Below are 14972 nucleotides of genomic sequence, written 5' to 3'. Positions count from 1 at the left end.
CAGCTCTTGTGGGTTCCTCCGATCATCTACTTCTCGGTGCGTGAGCTTGACGACGACGCACCACGCCCTGGCTACCACTAAACAAAGCTAACTGTGCTGCAGAATGGAGATGGAGGACGGTGGCTTTTCTCATGTCAATGTTCCCCTGAAACCCCACCAAATCATCGCCAGTTGAGCGGAGGTCTGTCTATGTCTGTGACACCATTAGTTTAACCGGATGACCATCGTCCATAGAAACCGACCACCTCAAGTCATCACAATGTGAACGTAAAGAACATTTCTTTACCGTCATACATACAATGGCTGTGTGCAGAGTTGAACAGAGTCCCCTGTTTTATGCCAAGGCCTCTCGAATCTTACTTTTACGGAACGTCAAGTCGTAGAAGAAGAAGAAGAAGAAGTGGGAATCGGAGGGGAAAACGCGGCGAGCGAGCGAGAGGAAGTGATGGGAAGCGCGGCTTGCTTTTGGTGAAAGAGAATATTTTGGGAGAGAGGCGAGGAGAGCGCAGAGTGGGGTGTGGCTTTTCCTACCCCGTCATTCTCCACCCAGCGAGGGAGAAAGGCAGCAGAGGGACCGCCGAAATAGACGCTGACATGCGCCGCACACGCATGATTCGCCCACTCCCAGCGAACGGTGCGCCCGCGACGCGACACGCCCACCCGGCGCCTCGTGCCCCCGGGCCCCGCCGCCGCAGCATCGGATAGGATGCCTTCTCCTCGTCCACACGCCTCCTCCTCTCCCCAAGAGCCGTCCCTCCTCCTCTTCCCTTTCGACGGGAAAACCAAACGGAAGGAAACCGAAGAGTTTTGGATAAGCAGGAGACAGCGACGAACGGTGATATGTACCGCTCGCGGCGGAATCGCGAGAAGACGAGCATCATTAACCGTAAGTACCAAAGCAATATTCTAATAGCATTACCATGATCGAGATGAACAGACGTTTACCATGTAACCACGTCACTCATGCTATTTAGCATGCTTCAACGTACAATGCAGGTTGAGCTGCACGATCACATATCGTTATCAAAATTGGGCTTTGATTTTTTATCATATCTTACGGCATAAATTCGAGAAAATTAGGAGGGAGTTTATTGAGTATTATAAGATAATACACTAATAATACACCGTCTAACGGAAGAGGGCGCCACCTCATTACCCCGAAAGGTTACATAACAACAGAAACCTCGCCGGTTACAGTCCGAAGCCCAAAACTTCCGCGGGGGTCAAAACGGACAAGCCGATCGACACCCTAATCACGATCAAACCCTCACGTGAAGAGGTTCAGAAGCGTCGGCTCGACGGCGGAGCGGTCGCTCTCGGCGCTCGTCGTCACCGACCCCTCCGAGTTCATCGACGGCGTCGCTGGCCGCCGCCGCTTATCCTCTCTCTCGCTTCTTGGAGACCGCGGGGTCAGGCACAGGTCCAGGTCGCACGCCGCCGCGTAGTCCGCCTTGGATGGAGCCGGTGCCCTCCGCCGCTTGGCCGAAGAGAAGGAGGAGAACCCCATCCTCGGGGGAGGGCAGAGGCCGTCCGCCTCCGGCATCGCGCCGCCGCCGTGGGCCTCGGCGGCGAGATTCGGGAGCGGGCGGAGCGCGCCGCCCCGGAGGACGGTCTCCACTGCCGCCTGGCAGAGGTGCCAGTTGCCGGTCCACAGCAGGCCCACGGCGCCATTCACCGGGTTGATGGTCCGCCCGCACGCCTCGTAGAGCAAGGATTGGAACAGACCTGCGGCCAAACGGGTTCGGGCGAGTCAGAACGGAAGGGTTCGGGAAAGAGGAGGGAAGAAACCATACAGACAAGGGACATGGAGGGACGAACCTGGGCGCTGGGAGGAGGGGACGGCGGAGATGAAGGACATAAGGCCGGCGCGGCCGAAGAACTTGGCGACGAAGACGGTGGCGTGGGCCTGAGCCTCGGCGGAGTCGATCCACTGGAGGCAGGGCCGGAGCAGGCAGGAGTCGCTGCAGCCCCTGCGGAGGATTCTGCACCCGTTGCAACTCATCTCCTCCTCCGATCTCTCATCCACCGTCGGTTAGCTCTGTCCCCTCTCTCCTCTATTCGAGTTGCTGTTACCGTTTGTTTGGTCCGTATCGGAGCCGACCTGAGCTGCAAGAAACGAACGCCAGAGAAGCGAGGGAAACGGGCGTAGAGGCGGTGAGGGGAGTGGGCGCGTATATATAATGATTTAGTTGCGGCTGGGGTTACTCGACCGTAGAGTTAAGTCAAGGGCCAGGGGAAGTCCGCTTACCGCCTCGGGGCAGCGGTGCTGTTCCAAGGTCGTGGGGTTCGGGACGCAGGCGGCTCCGTGTTGCCGCGGCCGGTTCCCGTTTCCGGAGCGCTGTATTCCGCGTGTTTCTTATTAGCCCTGCTTTCGCTGATCGCTTTCTTTTTCTGTTTTTCTTGGGCCAGTGAGATCGAGAAGCTTCCGCTGGGCTTTTGTTTCTATTCTCGGGTCGTGACGTAATTGGTCCATTCTCAATCGGGTCCAGTTTTTTTTAGGTGCGGATCCTCACCCTTTAGGGACGATATCGGGCCAGACCCGAACTCGATTGGTACTGTATTCACATGATACAGTGCTTGCTTCTAATTTTCTGTTTCAATTTAGACTTTGTGATTCGCAAACACAGTTGATGATGTATTACCCAAGGTCCAATCTGGTCATGATTTTATAGTTATAATAATTTTTAATAAATAGTCCTTTCTTTTAACATAAAAAGATAGTGATAAGAAATTCAATTCATATCTAGGGTTAGAAAACTAGTCATGTGTGTAGTAAAGATAGAAATGATGTATGATATAAAAAAGTTAAATTATAATTTTAATATTTATATTATATTGGTGTCATATATTATATACATTGGCCCTAATCAATTTGACTAGCATGTCTTAAAGGTACGACCAAGTTGTTTGGGTTTGTTCTATGTGGAAGAGACAATCAACTTTTATATTAAATAAGTGCGAGATTAATCTTTTGTTTGAAAGAGTTAGAAAACATATTCATAGAACTTAGGGCATAACTGAATGCATAAGCAAGTATACGATTTCATGTGGAATAGCATCGATCAATTTTGTTCCGTGAACCTCAAGCCGTGACTACATGGCCGACATGGCTTGGTCCGACTAGTGATGTCCAGGATGATCCCAAAGGCGAAGATCTTGGTCGATTGGGTCGAGATTGGACTTGGTGGCGACGCGCTTCTCCCCCGAACTCGTTCGTCGTTGCTGCATTTAGATTCCTGTGCACAGGCCTAGGTCGGGATGGGGATGATCCCGACTTGAGCCCCTCCGAAGCTTGAGTCAGTAGTTTGCTAATGTTCTCATGCCCCCCGTCAAATGCTGGCAAGGGGTTTTTATTGTGACTCCCAAGGGTCGACCGTACGACCGACCTCGATAAGCAGCGAATGTACCTTCGGGTGTTCGATGTCTAGGATACATGGGACTGCACCATGCGGCGTCGCCCCGGGTTTCCCGGGACAGTCCTTGTTTCGGCAGGACTGGTTGGCGCGACACCGAACGACGTGGGGAGATGATAGTTGCATCCCGGATTATCGGTTGCACATCTATCATGGCTTTATCTCCCTCCTGAGGTCTTGTGCTCGGGCTAATGAGGCGGGGGTCAGATCCCCGTAGGATGATCCATAATATGCCATATCACTTCTCTCCCCCCCCATCAAGTCATGTCTCGAGGTCCTTGTGAGGAGCTGAGGGCACGACTGGGTTTGTAAAACGGCGGTCAGGTGACAGCTTGGCGAGGTGTTGTTTATGAGTCCTTTAGCCGAATTGCATGACTTGGGTAAAGGTTGATTTTGCTGGCCGAGCTACTCGACTCGGGCACTAGGTAGACTGATTGGACGAGACGCTGCTCGTACAACTGTTGGCCGAGTTGCGCAACTTGGGCAAAGACTGATCCTGCTGGTCGAGCTACTCGACCTGAGCACTGGATGGACTGATTGGACGAGATGTTGCTCATACGACTATTGGTCGAGTTACGTGACTCCGGCAAAGACTAATCTTGCTGGCCGAGCTACTCGACTCAGGAACTGGGTTGACTGATTGGACGAGACGCTGCTCGTACAACTGTTGGTTGTGTTGCGTGACTCGGGCACTAGATGGACTAATTAGACGAGATGCTGCTCGTACGACTGTTGGTCGAGTTACGCGACTCGGGCACTAGATGAACTGATTGGACGAGACATTGCTCGAACGATTGTTGGCCGAGTTGCGTGACTCGAGCACTGGATGGACTGATTGGATGAGACGCTGCTCGTACGACTGTGAGCTTTGCACAACTCTTTCGGTCGTTGAGCAACTCATTCCACCTTTCATGGTCTCATCCTTTACCAAGTGCCTCGTTTGTCTTGAGCAACATCAAGTATAGTTGTCAACGTCGAGTCGTAGCTCGAACTCAGCCATCCCAACCTTTGTGCACTATGCATTCTTCAAAGCTTGCTTGTTCTTGTGGTGTCTCTTACGCGAAGGGTTGGTCATTCCTCTAAATGTCAATCTCATATGCCCGCTCCTCCTTTTCTCTACATCTCCATGCTCGTTTTCCCCCAAACGATCGCGCGTGTGCTGACTACCCTCAACGCAACCCCGCTAGGTCCCCCACATTTGCATGCCAAGTATTTTGTTTATGAGTGCTTGTCCCGCTCTGATACCATCTATCACGAACTTAGCTGATTTTACCTAAGTCGTACCGCAAAGGTTAGCCTCCCCGAAACCTCCCATGGTCCCTTAGGACCTACAAAAGAGAAAATATGTTAAAGAAAGTGCCTCGTTTGATCCGACTGGCGACGTCCAAGATCGTCCTGAGGGCGAAAATCTCGATCGGTCGGGTCGAGATTGGACTTGGTGGCGACGCGCTTCTCCCTCGAACTCGTTCGTCATTGCTGCACCTAGATTCCTACGCACAGGCCTAGGTCGGGATGGAGATGATCTTGACTTGAGCCCCTCCGAAGCTTGAGTCAGTAGTCTGCTAATGTTCTCATGCCCCCCGTCATATGCTGGCAAGGGGTTTTTATTGTGACTCCTGGGGAATGTACCTTCGAGTGTTCGATGTCTGGGATACATGGGACGATGCCATGCATCATCGTCCTGGGTTTCCCGGGACCCCAGGATGATCCTTGTTTTGGTAGGACTAGTTAGTGTGGCGTTGAACGAACAGTGTAGGGAGATGATCGTTGCATCTCGAATTATTGACCGTTGCATCTCGAATTATTGACGACATATCTGTCATGACTTTATCTCCCTCCCGAGGTCTTATGCTCGGGCTGATGTGGTGGGGGTCAGGTCCTCGTAGGATGCTCGATAATGTGCCCTATCAAATTTGACTCAGAATCATCTAAATAAATCTCAATTCATAGACTGTTGGGCATGGTGTTTAAAAAGAAAAAGGAAAGACAGCAAAATGTGAAAACAATGACAAGGTAGGGATTAGATAAGAATATGTTCTGACTTTGCCAAGCTCATAGACCACATAAAGTAGAAAGAATCTTCTTTTCAACTTAAGGACACCAAGATTAGTTGTGACACTATGGTGATATATATATATATATATATATATATATATATATATATATATATATATATATATATATATATATGTATATATATATATATATATATGTATATATATATATATATATGTATATATATATATATATATATGTATATATATATATATATATGTATATATATATATATATATACTTAAAGATTTTTTTATGTATTTCTTTAAATTGAAGTGTAGTATCTTTTGTGATGTTCGTTTCTCTTTGGTTTAAACCATAGTCTTCTAATCATGTGTCTCATCCTAAATAAGCATATGCAAATCACAACATCGAATAATTCAACTTGATCTTCTTGGATAGGCCTTAAGTTGCACAGAGAAAGAGATCAGATAGATCACACTCGTGATGGGTCAACGCGACAAGGCCAACTAGGTCAGTCAATCCATCGAGTCAACTTATTACCATCGACTTCATGTTGGCTAGGAATGGGTTCCAAGTCTCAATGTGACAACCACGCTTGAAATTTAGCCTAAATCGCAGCTTTATGCTAATGGTAAATTTTCTAGTGTTCGATTATAAACAAATTGGATCTCAATTTAATTTGCACCGTAATATATATAGGCATTAAAGTTGGTGAATTTTTATTTTTATTTTCTGGTTTGGCATATATATACTTGCAAAGCTCAAAAACTTGCAAATGTCATTATAATGATTCACATTAATTAACTATCAAAATAGTGAAACTGAAAAAATATAAGGGGCGAAATAATTGATGAAATTAATAAAAGTTTTTTTCTAGGTACCTATAATTATTAATTCTTTTTCAAATCTAGTGATCACAATGGCTAGTAGTAGTTTAATTTTTTTTATGGATATTTAAAGGGATAAATTTAATCAAATTAGTAGAGGGATATATATATATATATATATATATATATATATATATATAAAATTTTGGAGGGGCCAATCTGCAATTTTAAGAACCTTAGATCAAACTTTCATTTGGTACGGCAGCATTAGACGCATAAAACGACGGTAACATGTCATATTTCCATGCCTCACTGCTGCAGCTCGAAGGCGGAGACAGGGAAGCTGTCGGACAAGCCGGTGCCGGTCTTGAAGGTGATCTTCCCAGACGAGGGGTCGTCGACGTACATCTCGACGACGGAGAGCCACAGCAGCAGCTCCTTGGTCTTCACCCCCGTCATCTTCTTCATCTTCCGCTCCTCCACGAAGGCCGTCACTTCGGCTGCGTACGACACCTGCCGCTTGATCTTCCTGAAGGTGTGCTCCTTCTTCCTCCCCTGCACCAGCCATATGAATCCGGTCTCCCGGTTGTATCCGAACTCCTCCATGTCCTCCAGGGGTAACAGACCTTTGGGCAGGCCGAGCTCCTCGAGCAGCTCGATCGACCTCCTCTTGCAGATGGTATCCCCGCGGTAGATCATGGCGCCCTTGCGGTAGCTGTCGATGCTGGCGGACGCCATCTTAGCTAAGTAGAACTGGTAATTAGGCTTGGAAGCAAGAAGGTAGTGAGGAAGAAGGGTTGGATACCCATAGCGCACTTATAGCATGCAATAGGGGTAGAAATTTGACCGAGTCCGAAGAGGAAGACTTTGACCTTGACTTTGACCCAGGAGTGTTTAGCACGTTCTCTGGTTTCATTGACCTTGTAGGATTCTGAGTTTACTTGCTTTAGGTTGGTCCATCAACCGTGAAAATGAAGTTGGAGACTAGATCTTCTCACTCGGTCAAATTTTAAGACCTGTAGATGTGGAAAACCACCAATGGATCTTCTCGATCCATTGCAGTTAACAATGGCCGAGTCAAGACACTCTGCTTCCTCATCAGCTCTCCTCTACATAGGCCGTAGAGTAACTCGGAATGAACAGGTTGTAAGTGGCTCTTCAAAGTTTCCTGTCTCGTCACTCCATGGTCTCTTTTGCTTGGAAGGAGAGCATTGTGATCTCATTTAGAAAGAGTGATGGAGTTGTGAAAAAAGATAATATGGAATGATAATTTTATTTTATTTATATATTTTAATCTTCAATCAAGTCAAAATTAATCATTATGATATATATGCATGATTTAAATATATGATCGAGGAAAATCTCTCCCTTAAATTATGTATAAATATATATTATCTCAATAAATAATATTATCATTTTTTTCACAGTAAATTCTTTATAGTACTCGGTGAACTGTCATCTCCCCCTTATAACTATTCTATGTTGCTACAGAGTCATCCTTTGTTCTTCTCCACTGCAGATCCAGTGAATAGGATATCTACAATGTTGTCTACCTGATCTGATTGCTCTCAGTGATCAAAATCTCCCTACTTCCTCCTCTTAATTCCCTTATTGCTCGTCACTGCTTTCTCTATAGTAACAATTATGGCTCTTGGTTCAAGTTGCTCTCCATCGATTACCTTCTACCATTGCAAGCAATACTCCCTTCTCTTCAACTCACAGCCAACGACGTGTTCCTCGTTCTAGGGCATCATCAACGTCATAGGTCAGATGTCCTATAGGTCTACCCTTAATCCATATCTACTTAGCATGCCCTCTCTTCCGACCACCAAAACTCTTGCTCCAGCGATGCCTTAAACCCACCCACTCAAGCACATCTCTTACCACATCAACTAGTAGTTCTCATCTAAACATATACCCCTTTAGTACTCTAGTTCAGTAGCACCTCACCTTCTCTGTAACTTCTTCATCTACCTCTCTACCAACTCACTTTGCAATGCCTAATGAAGCAATACTCTCAGCACCACAAATGATATCTTTAATCTCTCATCGGTTAAGTGATACCAAAGTGCATTAGTTTCATCAAGTATGTGTTGCCAGCTCTTCACTAATTCGCATATCATCAATATAACCCAATAATACCATTAAGACTGAACATCACATGATAACATAGTCCAAAAATAACATCCTCAAACCATGTCAAATCTTTAATCTTCATTCTACAACAAGTTCTCAACCTGACTCTATTAAACTCATAAGCATCACCTACGCTCAAAAATCTTCACATAGAAGTAAAATTATATATGACAAATATGACCATACTTTATAATGTTATATATACCTTTACGTCATCTCACCTCATATAAAATATCATCGAGTATAGATGAATCTTTTGAATTAAGCAAAATCCAAATGAATCCATTACTAGATACAAAATATGTCGAGTGACTAAAGAGTCTCTCCAACGATCAAATATTAATATCACAAAGATCTTTAGTCTAATTATTAAATTAATGATAATTTAAATTATCCCGAGTTTGACTATCACTTAAGGTTGGCATATATATCAACTAGGTATTAATAATGTTTTCTTATAAAGGACCTTAATTGAAAATATATTTATGCAGTAACCCCCTGACTTTATTAATCCTCAATATCTAGACTATGTTTGTAAACTATGAAAAGTTATTTATGGACTTCACTAAGCTCCAAGAGCTTGGTATACCAAACTTGGCTTATTTTTAATGTCAACTAACTTCGTCAATTTGACGGTTCTTTATTCTTACGATAAAAAAAAATGATGTACTATATATCTACTGATTCATGTGAATGACATTATCATCATAGGTAATAATTCTATTGAGATCAAGCAATTTTTTAAGCAATTGACATATCGATTCTCCATTAAAGACTTAGGAACCTTAAGTTATTTTTTTGAATGTGGAAGCAATATTCATATCTAGACTTTTCTTATATCAATATAAGTACATTTGAGATCTATTATTGAAGATAAATATGTAGAATATCAAAAAAGTTGCCACCCTAGTCTCCTCCACTAAATCACTCAAATTATATAATGAATTATATAATGCAGTCCTATTATGGATCTTATACAATATCAACAACTGTTTGGTTCATTGTAGCATTTATCTCTTAGACATTTAGATATTTCATTTGTAGTCAATAAATTATCATAATTCATGCATCAGCCCTCCACTGCATATTGGTCTATACAAAAATGCATACTGTGATATCTTAAAGAGACTCTCAAATATGGACTTCTTCATAAACACTCATCCATTCATCATCATGTCTTCGTTGATGCTGATTAGGTAGTCAATATTGATAATAGAACATCTACATCAACATGCATTATCTTCCTTAGAGCAAACTTAGTGAGTTGGAGTTTCAAGAAATAGAACACGGTTGCAAGATTCACTACTGAAATTGAATACCAAGTCATCGTCACCATCGTTGTAGAAATCAAATGGGATCGCCAATCTATTTCACAAACTTGACATCTCATCAATCCACTCCAATAATATATTGTGATAATATCAATGCCACCTACCTATGCTCCAACTTGATATTCTACTCTCGTATAAAACATATTGTTATCGACTTATATCTTGTCAGAGATCAAGTTATCCGACATCAACTACGTGTTTGTCAAGTCGATACTTTTGACTGGCTAGCTGAGTCCCTCACAAAGTTTCTCACACTTAGGAATTTTTAATTATAACATTCTAAGATTAGCATCTTTAATGGAAGCTTAATTTTATGGGGGCATGATAAAGAATCATAATAGAGATAAATATTGAAATGATAGCTTAATTTTATGGGGGCATGATAAAGAATCATAATAGAGATAAATATTGAAATGATAATTTTGTATTTCTTATGTTGTGGGAAACAACCTTGAGCCGTGGCCTCGGGGCCGACGCGGCTCGGTTCGGGTCCGGACGACGGGGATCTCCCTAGGGCATCCCTCGAGCCCGCTGAGGGGGTTGGGTGCGGCGTCCGATTGGGACGGTGTGGTCGTCTCCTCCGGGCAAGAACTCCTCGCCTGCGTGTCCGGCAGGGACCTTCGACTTCGCACCTGCGCAAAGGTCGGGCCGAGGTGCTCGGCCCGACCCCTCCGACGATTAAGTTAGCAGAGGATGTGGAGGGGGTTTCAGGAGAAGAAGTGGTTTTGTGTCTCTACCCTCCTCTCTCTCTGATGAACGAGAGGGTATTTATAGGAAAGCTTACTGTTTCCTGATGTGCCCGCTTGCAGGGGGCAGGCTGGTAGCGTCGGACACCAACGTTGGCATGGCGTGAGGAATTGAGCTTGAGTAGGGTGTTAATGCGCCTCAGTCGGCGTTCCGGTCAACATCGACCAGGTGCTTTTGAGTGAGGCGTCATCTGACGTCAGCCGAGTCTTATCATAATTACTATCCTCATCATATTCTCCCCCGGAAAGAAGCTATGCGTCGGTCGTTGTAACGGGGGTCCGAGGCATGGCTTCAGCTTTCAAGTGGGCTGGCCGCGGAGGCACGGTCTCGGGGAGCATGGAGCCGAGGAGCCGAGGAGCACGACGCAGGCGGGCTGATCGCGCAGGTGTGTCTCGGGGAGCATGGAGCCAAAGAGCACGACGCAGGCGGGCTGGCCGTGTAGGTGTGTCTCGGGGCATGAGGCCGAGGAGCACGACGCAGGCGGGCTGGCCGCGCAGGTGTGTCTCGGGGAGCATGGAGCCGAGGAGCACGACGCAGGCGAGCTGGCCGCGCAAGCGTGTCTCGGGGAGCATGGAGCCGAGGAGCACGACGCAGACGGGCTAACCGCGCAAGCGTGTCTCGGGAAGCATAGAGCCGAGGAGCACGACGCAGGCGGGCTGAACGCGCAGGTGTGTCTCGAGGAGCATGGAGCCGAGGAGCACGACGCAAGCGGGCTGGCCGCGTAGGTGTGTCTCGGGGCATTGGGCCGAGGAGCACGACGCAGGCGGGCTGGCCGCGCAGGTGTGTCTCAGGGAGCATTGAGCCGAGGAGCACGACGCAGGCGGGCTGGCCGCGAAGGTGTGTCTTGGGGAGCATGGATCCGAGGAGCCGAGGAGCACGACGCAGGCGGGCTGGCCGCGCTGGCGTGTCTCGGGGAGCATGGAGCCGAGGAGCATGATGCAGGCGGGCTGGCCGCGCAGGTGTGTCTCGGGGAGCATGAAGCCGAGGAGCACGACGCAGGCGGACTGGCCGCGCAGGTGTGGTCTCGGGAAGCATGGAGCCGAGGAGCACGACGTAGGCGGGCTGGGCGCGCAGGCGTGTCTCGGGAAGCATGGAGCCGAGGAGCACGACGCAGGTGTGTCTCGGGGAGCATGGAGCCGAGGAGCACGACGCAGACGGGCTGGCCGCGCAGGCGTGGTCTAGGGCAGCAGGCCGCCTTGAGGGGGGCTCGACAGTTTACGGCCGAGGGATTTGGCAAAGGCCGAAGGACACGGCTCAAGCGGGCAGGCCGTCCTGAGGTGGGCTCGGGCAGTCCGTGGCCGAGGGATGTGGCTCGGGCCGAGGAACACGACTCAAGCGGCAGGCCGCGCTGAGGTGAACTCGGGCGGACTATGGCCGAGGGACACGGCTCAGGCGGGCAGGCTGCGCTGAGGTGGTCTCGGCAGTCTTCGGTCGAGCCGTGTAGATTCAGAAGGATTTAGGCAGGGGCTAATCGCGAGCCGAGAGGTAGTTAGGTAGATACTGAACCTTCGCTTCGGAAGAGACTGAGGCCGGGCTTAAATTTCTTTTCACAAGGACTACATTGAATAGCCGTCGCGGGTGCTTGACCCCTTCTATGGAGCCCGCTGCCGAAAGCCAAGAATAAAAGAGGGACTACATTGAATAGCCGTCGCGGGTGCTTGACCCCTTCTATGGGGCTGAGGAGCACGACGCAAGCGGGCTGGCTGCACAGGTGTGTCTCGGGGTTTGGGTCGGAGGAGCACGACGCAGGAAGGCTGGTCGCGCAGGTGTGTCTCAGGGAGCATGGAGCCGAGGAGCACGACGCAAACAGGCTAGCCGCGCAGTTATAATTGAAATCAAAACGTAAACGTAAACTGAAATGTAATGATCGTACGAAAAAGCTGATTTACGTCTAAACGCTGATTCGGAAAGCTCTGAACTTAGAAACTCGTTCGTAAAAGCGCAGAAGGCAGTAGCTATTTAGGAGGTTTGCAGTAAAGATAAAATGCTCAAAGTAAATGTAAACCGAGATTTAGAGTGTCTCGGTCAATCTTGACCTACTCCACTTTTGGCTTCCTCCACCGACGAGGTCACCGACGTCAACTAGAGGCATTCTTTCAATAGGCGAAGGCCAACCACCCTTTTACAGTTTCACTCCTTTTTTACGGGCTTAGGAGACAACCCTTACAGAAATTTTCTCTCCTCTCTTTACAACTCAAAACTTTGAAGAATAGAGGGAGGAGAACTTTTGGCCTTGACAATAATTTTGAGCTCTAAGAATCACAGAAAAAGATCAAGATTTCGAGTGTAAGTTGTTCTCTTTCAGTGCTGAATGGGTGGGGTATTTATAGGCCCCAACCCAGTTCAAATTTGGAGCTCAAAACTGTCAATTCCCGGAATTCCGGGATCAAGCGATTGCACCTCCTGGCAGAGCTCGAAGACTGAGCCTCTAGGCGGTGCCACCTTTGTCAGGGGCGATTGCACCTCTCTGCCAGAGCTCGAAGACTGAGCTCAGGCGGTTGCACCTCTTGACTGGGGCGGTTGCACCGCCTGCCAGAGCTCGAAGACTGAGCTCAGGTGGTGCTACCTCCTGTCAGGAGAGGTTGCACCGCCCAGTCTCGCTCGGAGACTGAGCCCAGGCGGTGCTACCTCTTGGCTGGGGCGGTTGCACCGCCCAGTCTCACTCGGAGACTAAGCCTAGGCGGTGCTACCTCCTAGCTTGGGCGGTTGCACTTCCCACAGCAATCAGGGTCCGAATGGGTTGATCCATTCGGCCCAATTTGGGTTTTTTAGGGGCCCAATTGCCCCAAGATTAAGCTAATGGGATCACCTCCCATTTCCAACTTAATCATTGTGCTAACTACGATAAATCCTAAGACAATTTCTGCAGCTTGCTCCGGTGCGTCAATCGCTTCTTCCGGCGAGTTTCCAACGAACTTTCGTCGATCAACCAATGAACCCTCGGTGATGCTCCTGCGGACTTCCAGCAAACTCCTGGACTTGCGACGATCCACTTGGCGAGTTCCGACGAGCTTCTTTGGCAAGCTTATGGACTTCTCGGATTTGTTCCCGCAGAACCTCCGACGACTGTCCGAACTTCCGTCGAACTCTCGAACTCCCAACGTGATCATTGTCTTGACTCCGGCGTAACTCCTACTGCATGTCTTACTTTCATCGTAGTTAATCCTGCACATGTAAACAAAACTTCGATCGAGACAATTAATCCTAAGCAATTAACTAAGTTGTACGGCATGTCATTGGTCCCTCGACCCTTTGTCCGATTCTTCGGCGCATCGTCCTTTCCTGCAGCCTATTGCCCAATCGGCCAGTTGACTCCGCAACTCCGATATCCTTGGCACAATACCCGCTCTTCTTGGCCCGATGCCCGAGTCCACGGCCAGAAGCCTTCTGTCGATACGTCGACCGATCCACCGGCCCGACGTCCAATCTTCTGACATGTTCCTTCGGCACAACATGATTTTCCTACTTTAATTGTCTCATCCTGATCGAAGCATCCTGCGTCACTCAAAACGCAGATTAAATCATAAACATATATCAAGTGGTTTCATCATCAAAATACGAGATTCAACAACGTGCGCGACCTGCCCGCCTGCGTCGTGCTCCTCGGCCGCATGATACCCGAGACCACACCTGCGCAGCCAGTCCGCCTGCGTTGTGCTACTCTACTCCTTGCCCCGAGACACACCTACGCGGCTAGTCCGCCTGCGTCGTTCTCCTCGGCTCCATGCTCGCGAGACACACCTACGCGGCCAGCCCGCCTGCGTCGTGCTCCTTGGCTCTATGCTTCCTGAGACACGCCCGCGCGGCCAGCCCGCCTGCGTCGTGCTCCTCGGCTCCATGCCCCGAGACACGCCTGCGCGACCAGCCCGCCTACGTCATGCTCCTCGGCTCCATACTCCCGAGACATGCCTGCTCGAGTCGACCTCAGCGCGGTCAGCCCGCTTACGTCGTGCTCCTCGGCTCCATGCCCCTAGACACGCCTGCGTGGCCAGTCCGCCTACGTTGTGCTCCTCGGCTCCATGCTCCCGAGACACGCCTGGCCGAGTCGTGTCCCTCGGCGTGAGCCACGTCCCTCGACCACAGACTGCCCGAGTCGACCTCAGCGCGGCCTGCCCGCTTGATGTCGTGTCCTTCGGCCTTTGTCATATCCCTCGGCCATAGACTGTCGAGCCCCCCTTAAGGCGGCCTGCTGCCCGAGACCACACTTGCGCGGCCTGCCCGTCTGCGTCATGCTCCTCGACCGCATGATACCCGAGACCACACCTGCGCGGTCAGTCCACTTGCGTCGTGCTCATCGGCTCCATGCCCCGAGACACACCTGTGCGGCCAGCCCGCGTGCGTCGTGCTCCTCGGTTCCATGCTCCCCGCGACACCTGCGCGGCCAGCCCGCCTGCGTCGTGCTCCTCGGCTCCATGCTTCCCGAGACACGCCTGCGCGGCCAGCCCGCCTACGTCGTGCTCCTCGGCTCCATGCTCCCGAGACACGCCGGCTCGAGTCGA

General features: G+C 49.0%; 2 protein-coding genes across 2 annotated transcripts; both read right to left on the bottom strand.

Annotated features, from left to right (window-relative positions):
- Window positions 1-1066: 1066 nt before the first annotated feature.
- LOC135609984 (LOB domain-containing protein 37-like) lies at window positions 1067-2327 on the bottom strand. Its single transcript, XM_065103858.1, has 2 exons — window positions 1819-2327; window positions 1067-1725 (listed from the first exon to the last, which is right to left on the bottom strand). Exons 1-2 carry the CDS (start codon window positions 2000-2002, stop codon window positions 1268-1270), a joined length of 642 nt encoding a protein of 213 aa, XP_064959930.1. The 5' UTR covers window positions 2003-2327; the 3' UTR covers window positions 1067-1267.
- A 4152-nt stretch (window positions 2328-6479) lies between these two features.
- On the bottom strand, window positions 6480-7506 carry LOC103981406 (uncharacterized). Its single transcript, XM_009398134.3, has one exon. The coding sequence runs from the start codon at window positions 6995-6997 to the stop codon at window positions 6569-6571; it is 429 nt and encodes a 142-aa protein (XP_009396409.2). The 5' UTR covers window positions 6998-7506; the 3' UTR covers window positions 6480-6568.
- Between the last annotated feature and the right edge of the window lie 7466 nt (window positions 7507-14972).

Source organism: Musa acuminata, chromosome BXJ2-4, assembly GCF_036884655.1.
Source record: "Musa acuminata AAA Group cultivar baxijiao chromosome BXJ2-4, Cavendish_Baxijiao_AAA, whole genome shotgun sequence".
Classification (NCBI taxonomy): Eukaryota; Viridiplantae; Streptophyta; class Magnoliopsida; order Zingiberales; family Musaceae; genus Musa; species Musa acuminata.
This window is presented reverse-complemented; position numbering and strand designations above follow the sequence as displayed.

What these genes read in the sequence shown, in the direction of transcription:
- LOC135609984 (XM_065103858.1), bottom strand. Translation starts at nt 2,002, where the DNA reads ATGAGTTGCAACGGGTGCAGAATCCTCCGCAGGGGCTGCAGCGACTCC. An exon ending in CCCCTCCTCCCAGCGCCCAG is followed by an intron (nt 1,726 to 1,818) that starts GTTCGTCCCTCC and finishes GTTTGGCCGCAG; the next exon opens with GTCTGTTCCAATCCTTGCTC.
- LOC103981406 (XM_009398134.3), bottom strand. Translation starts at nt 6,997, where the DNA reads ATGGCGTCCGCCAGCATCGACAGCTACCGCAAGGGCGCCATGATCTAC.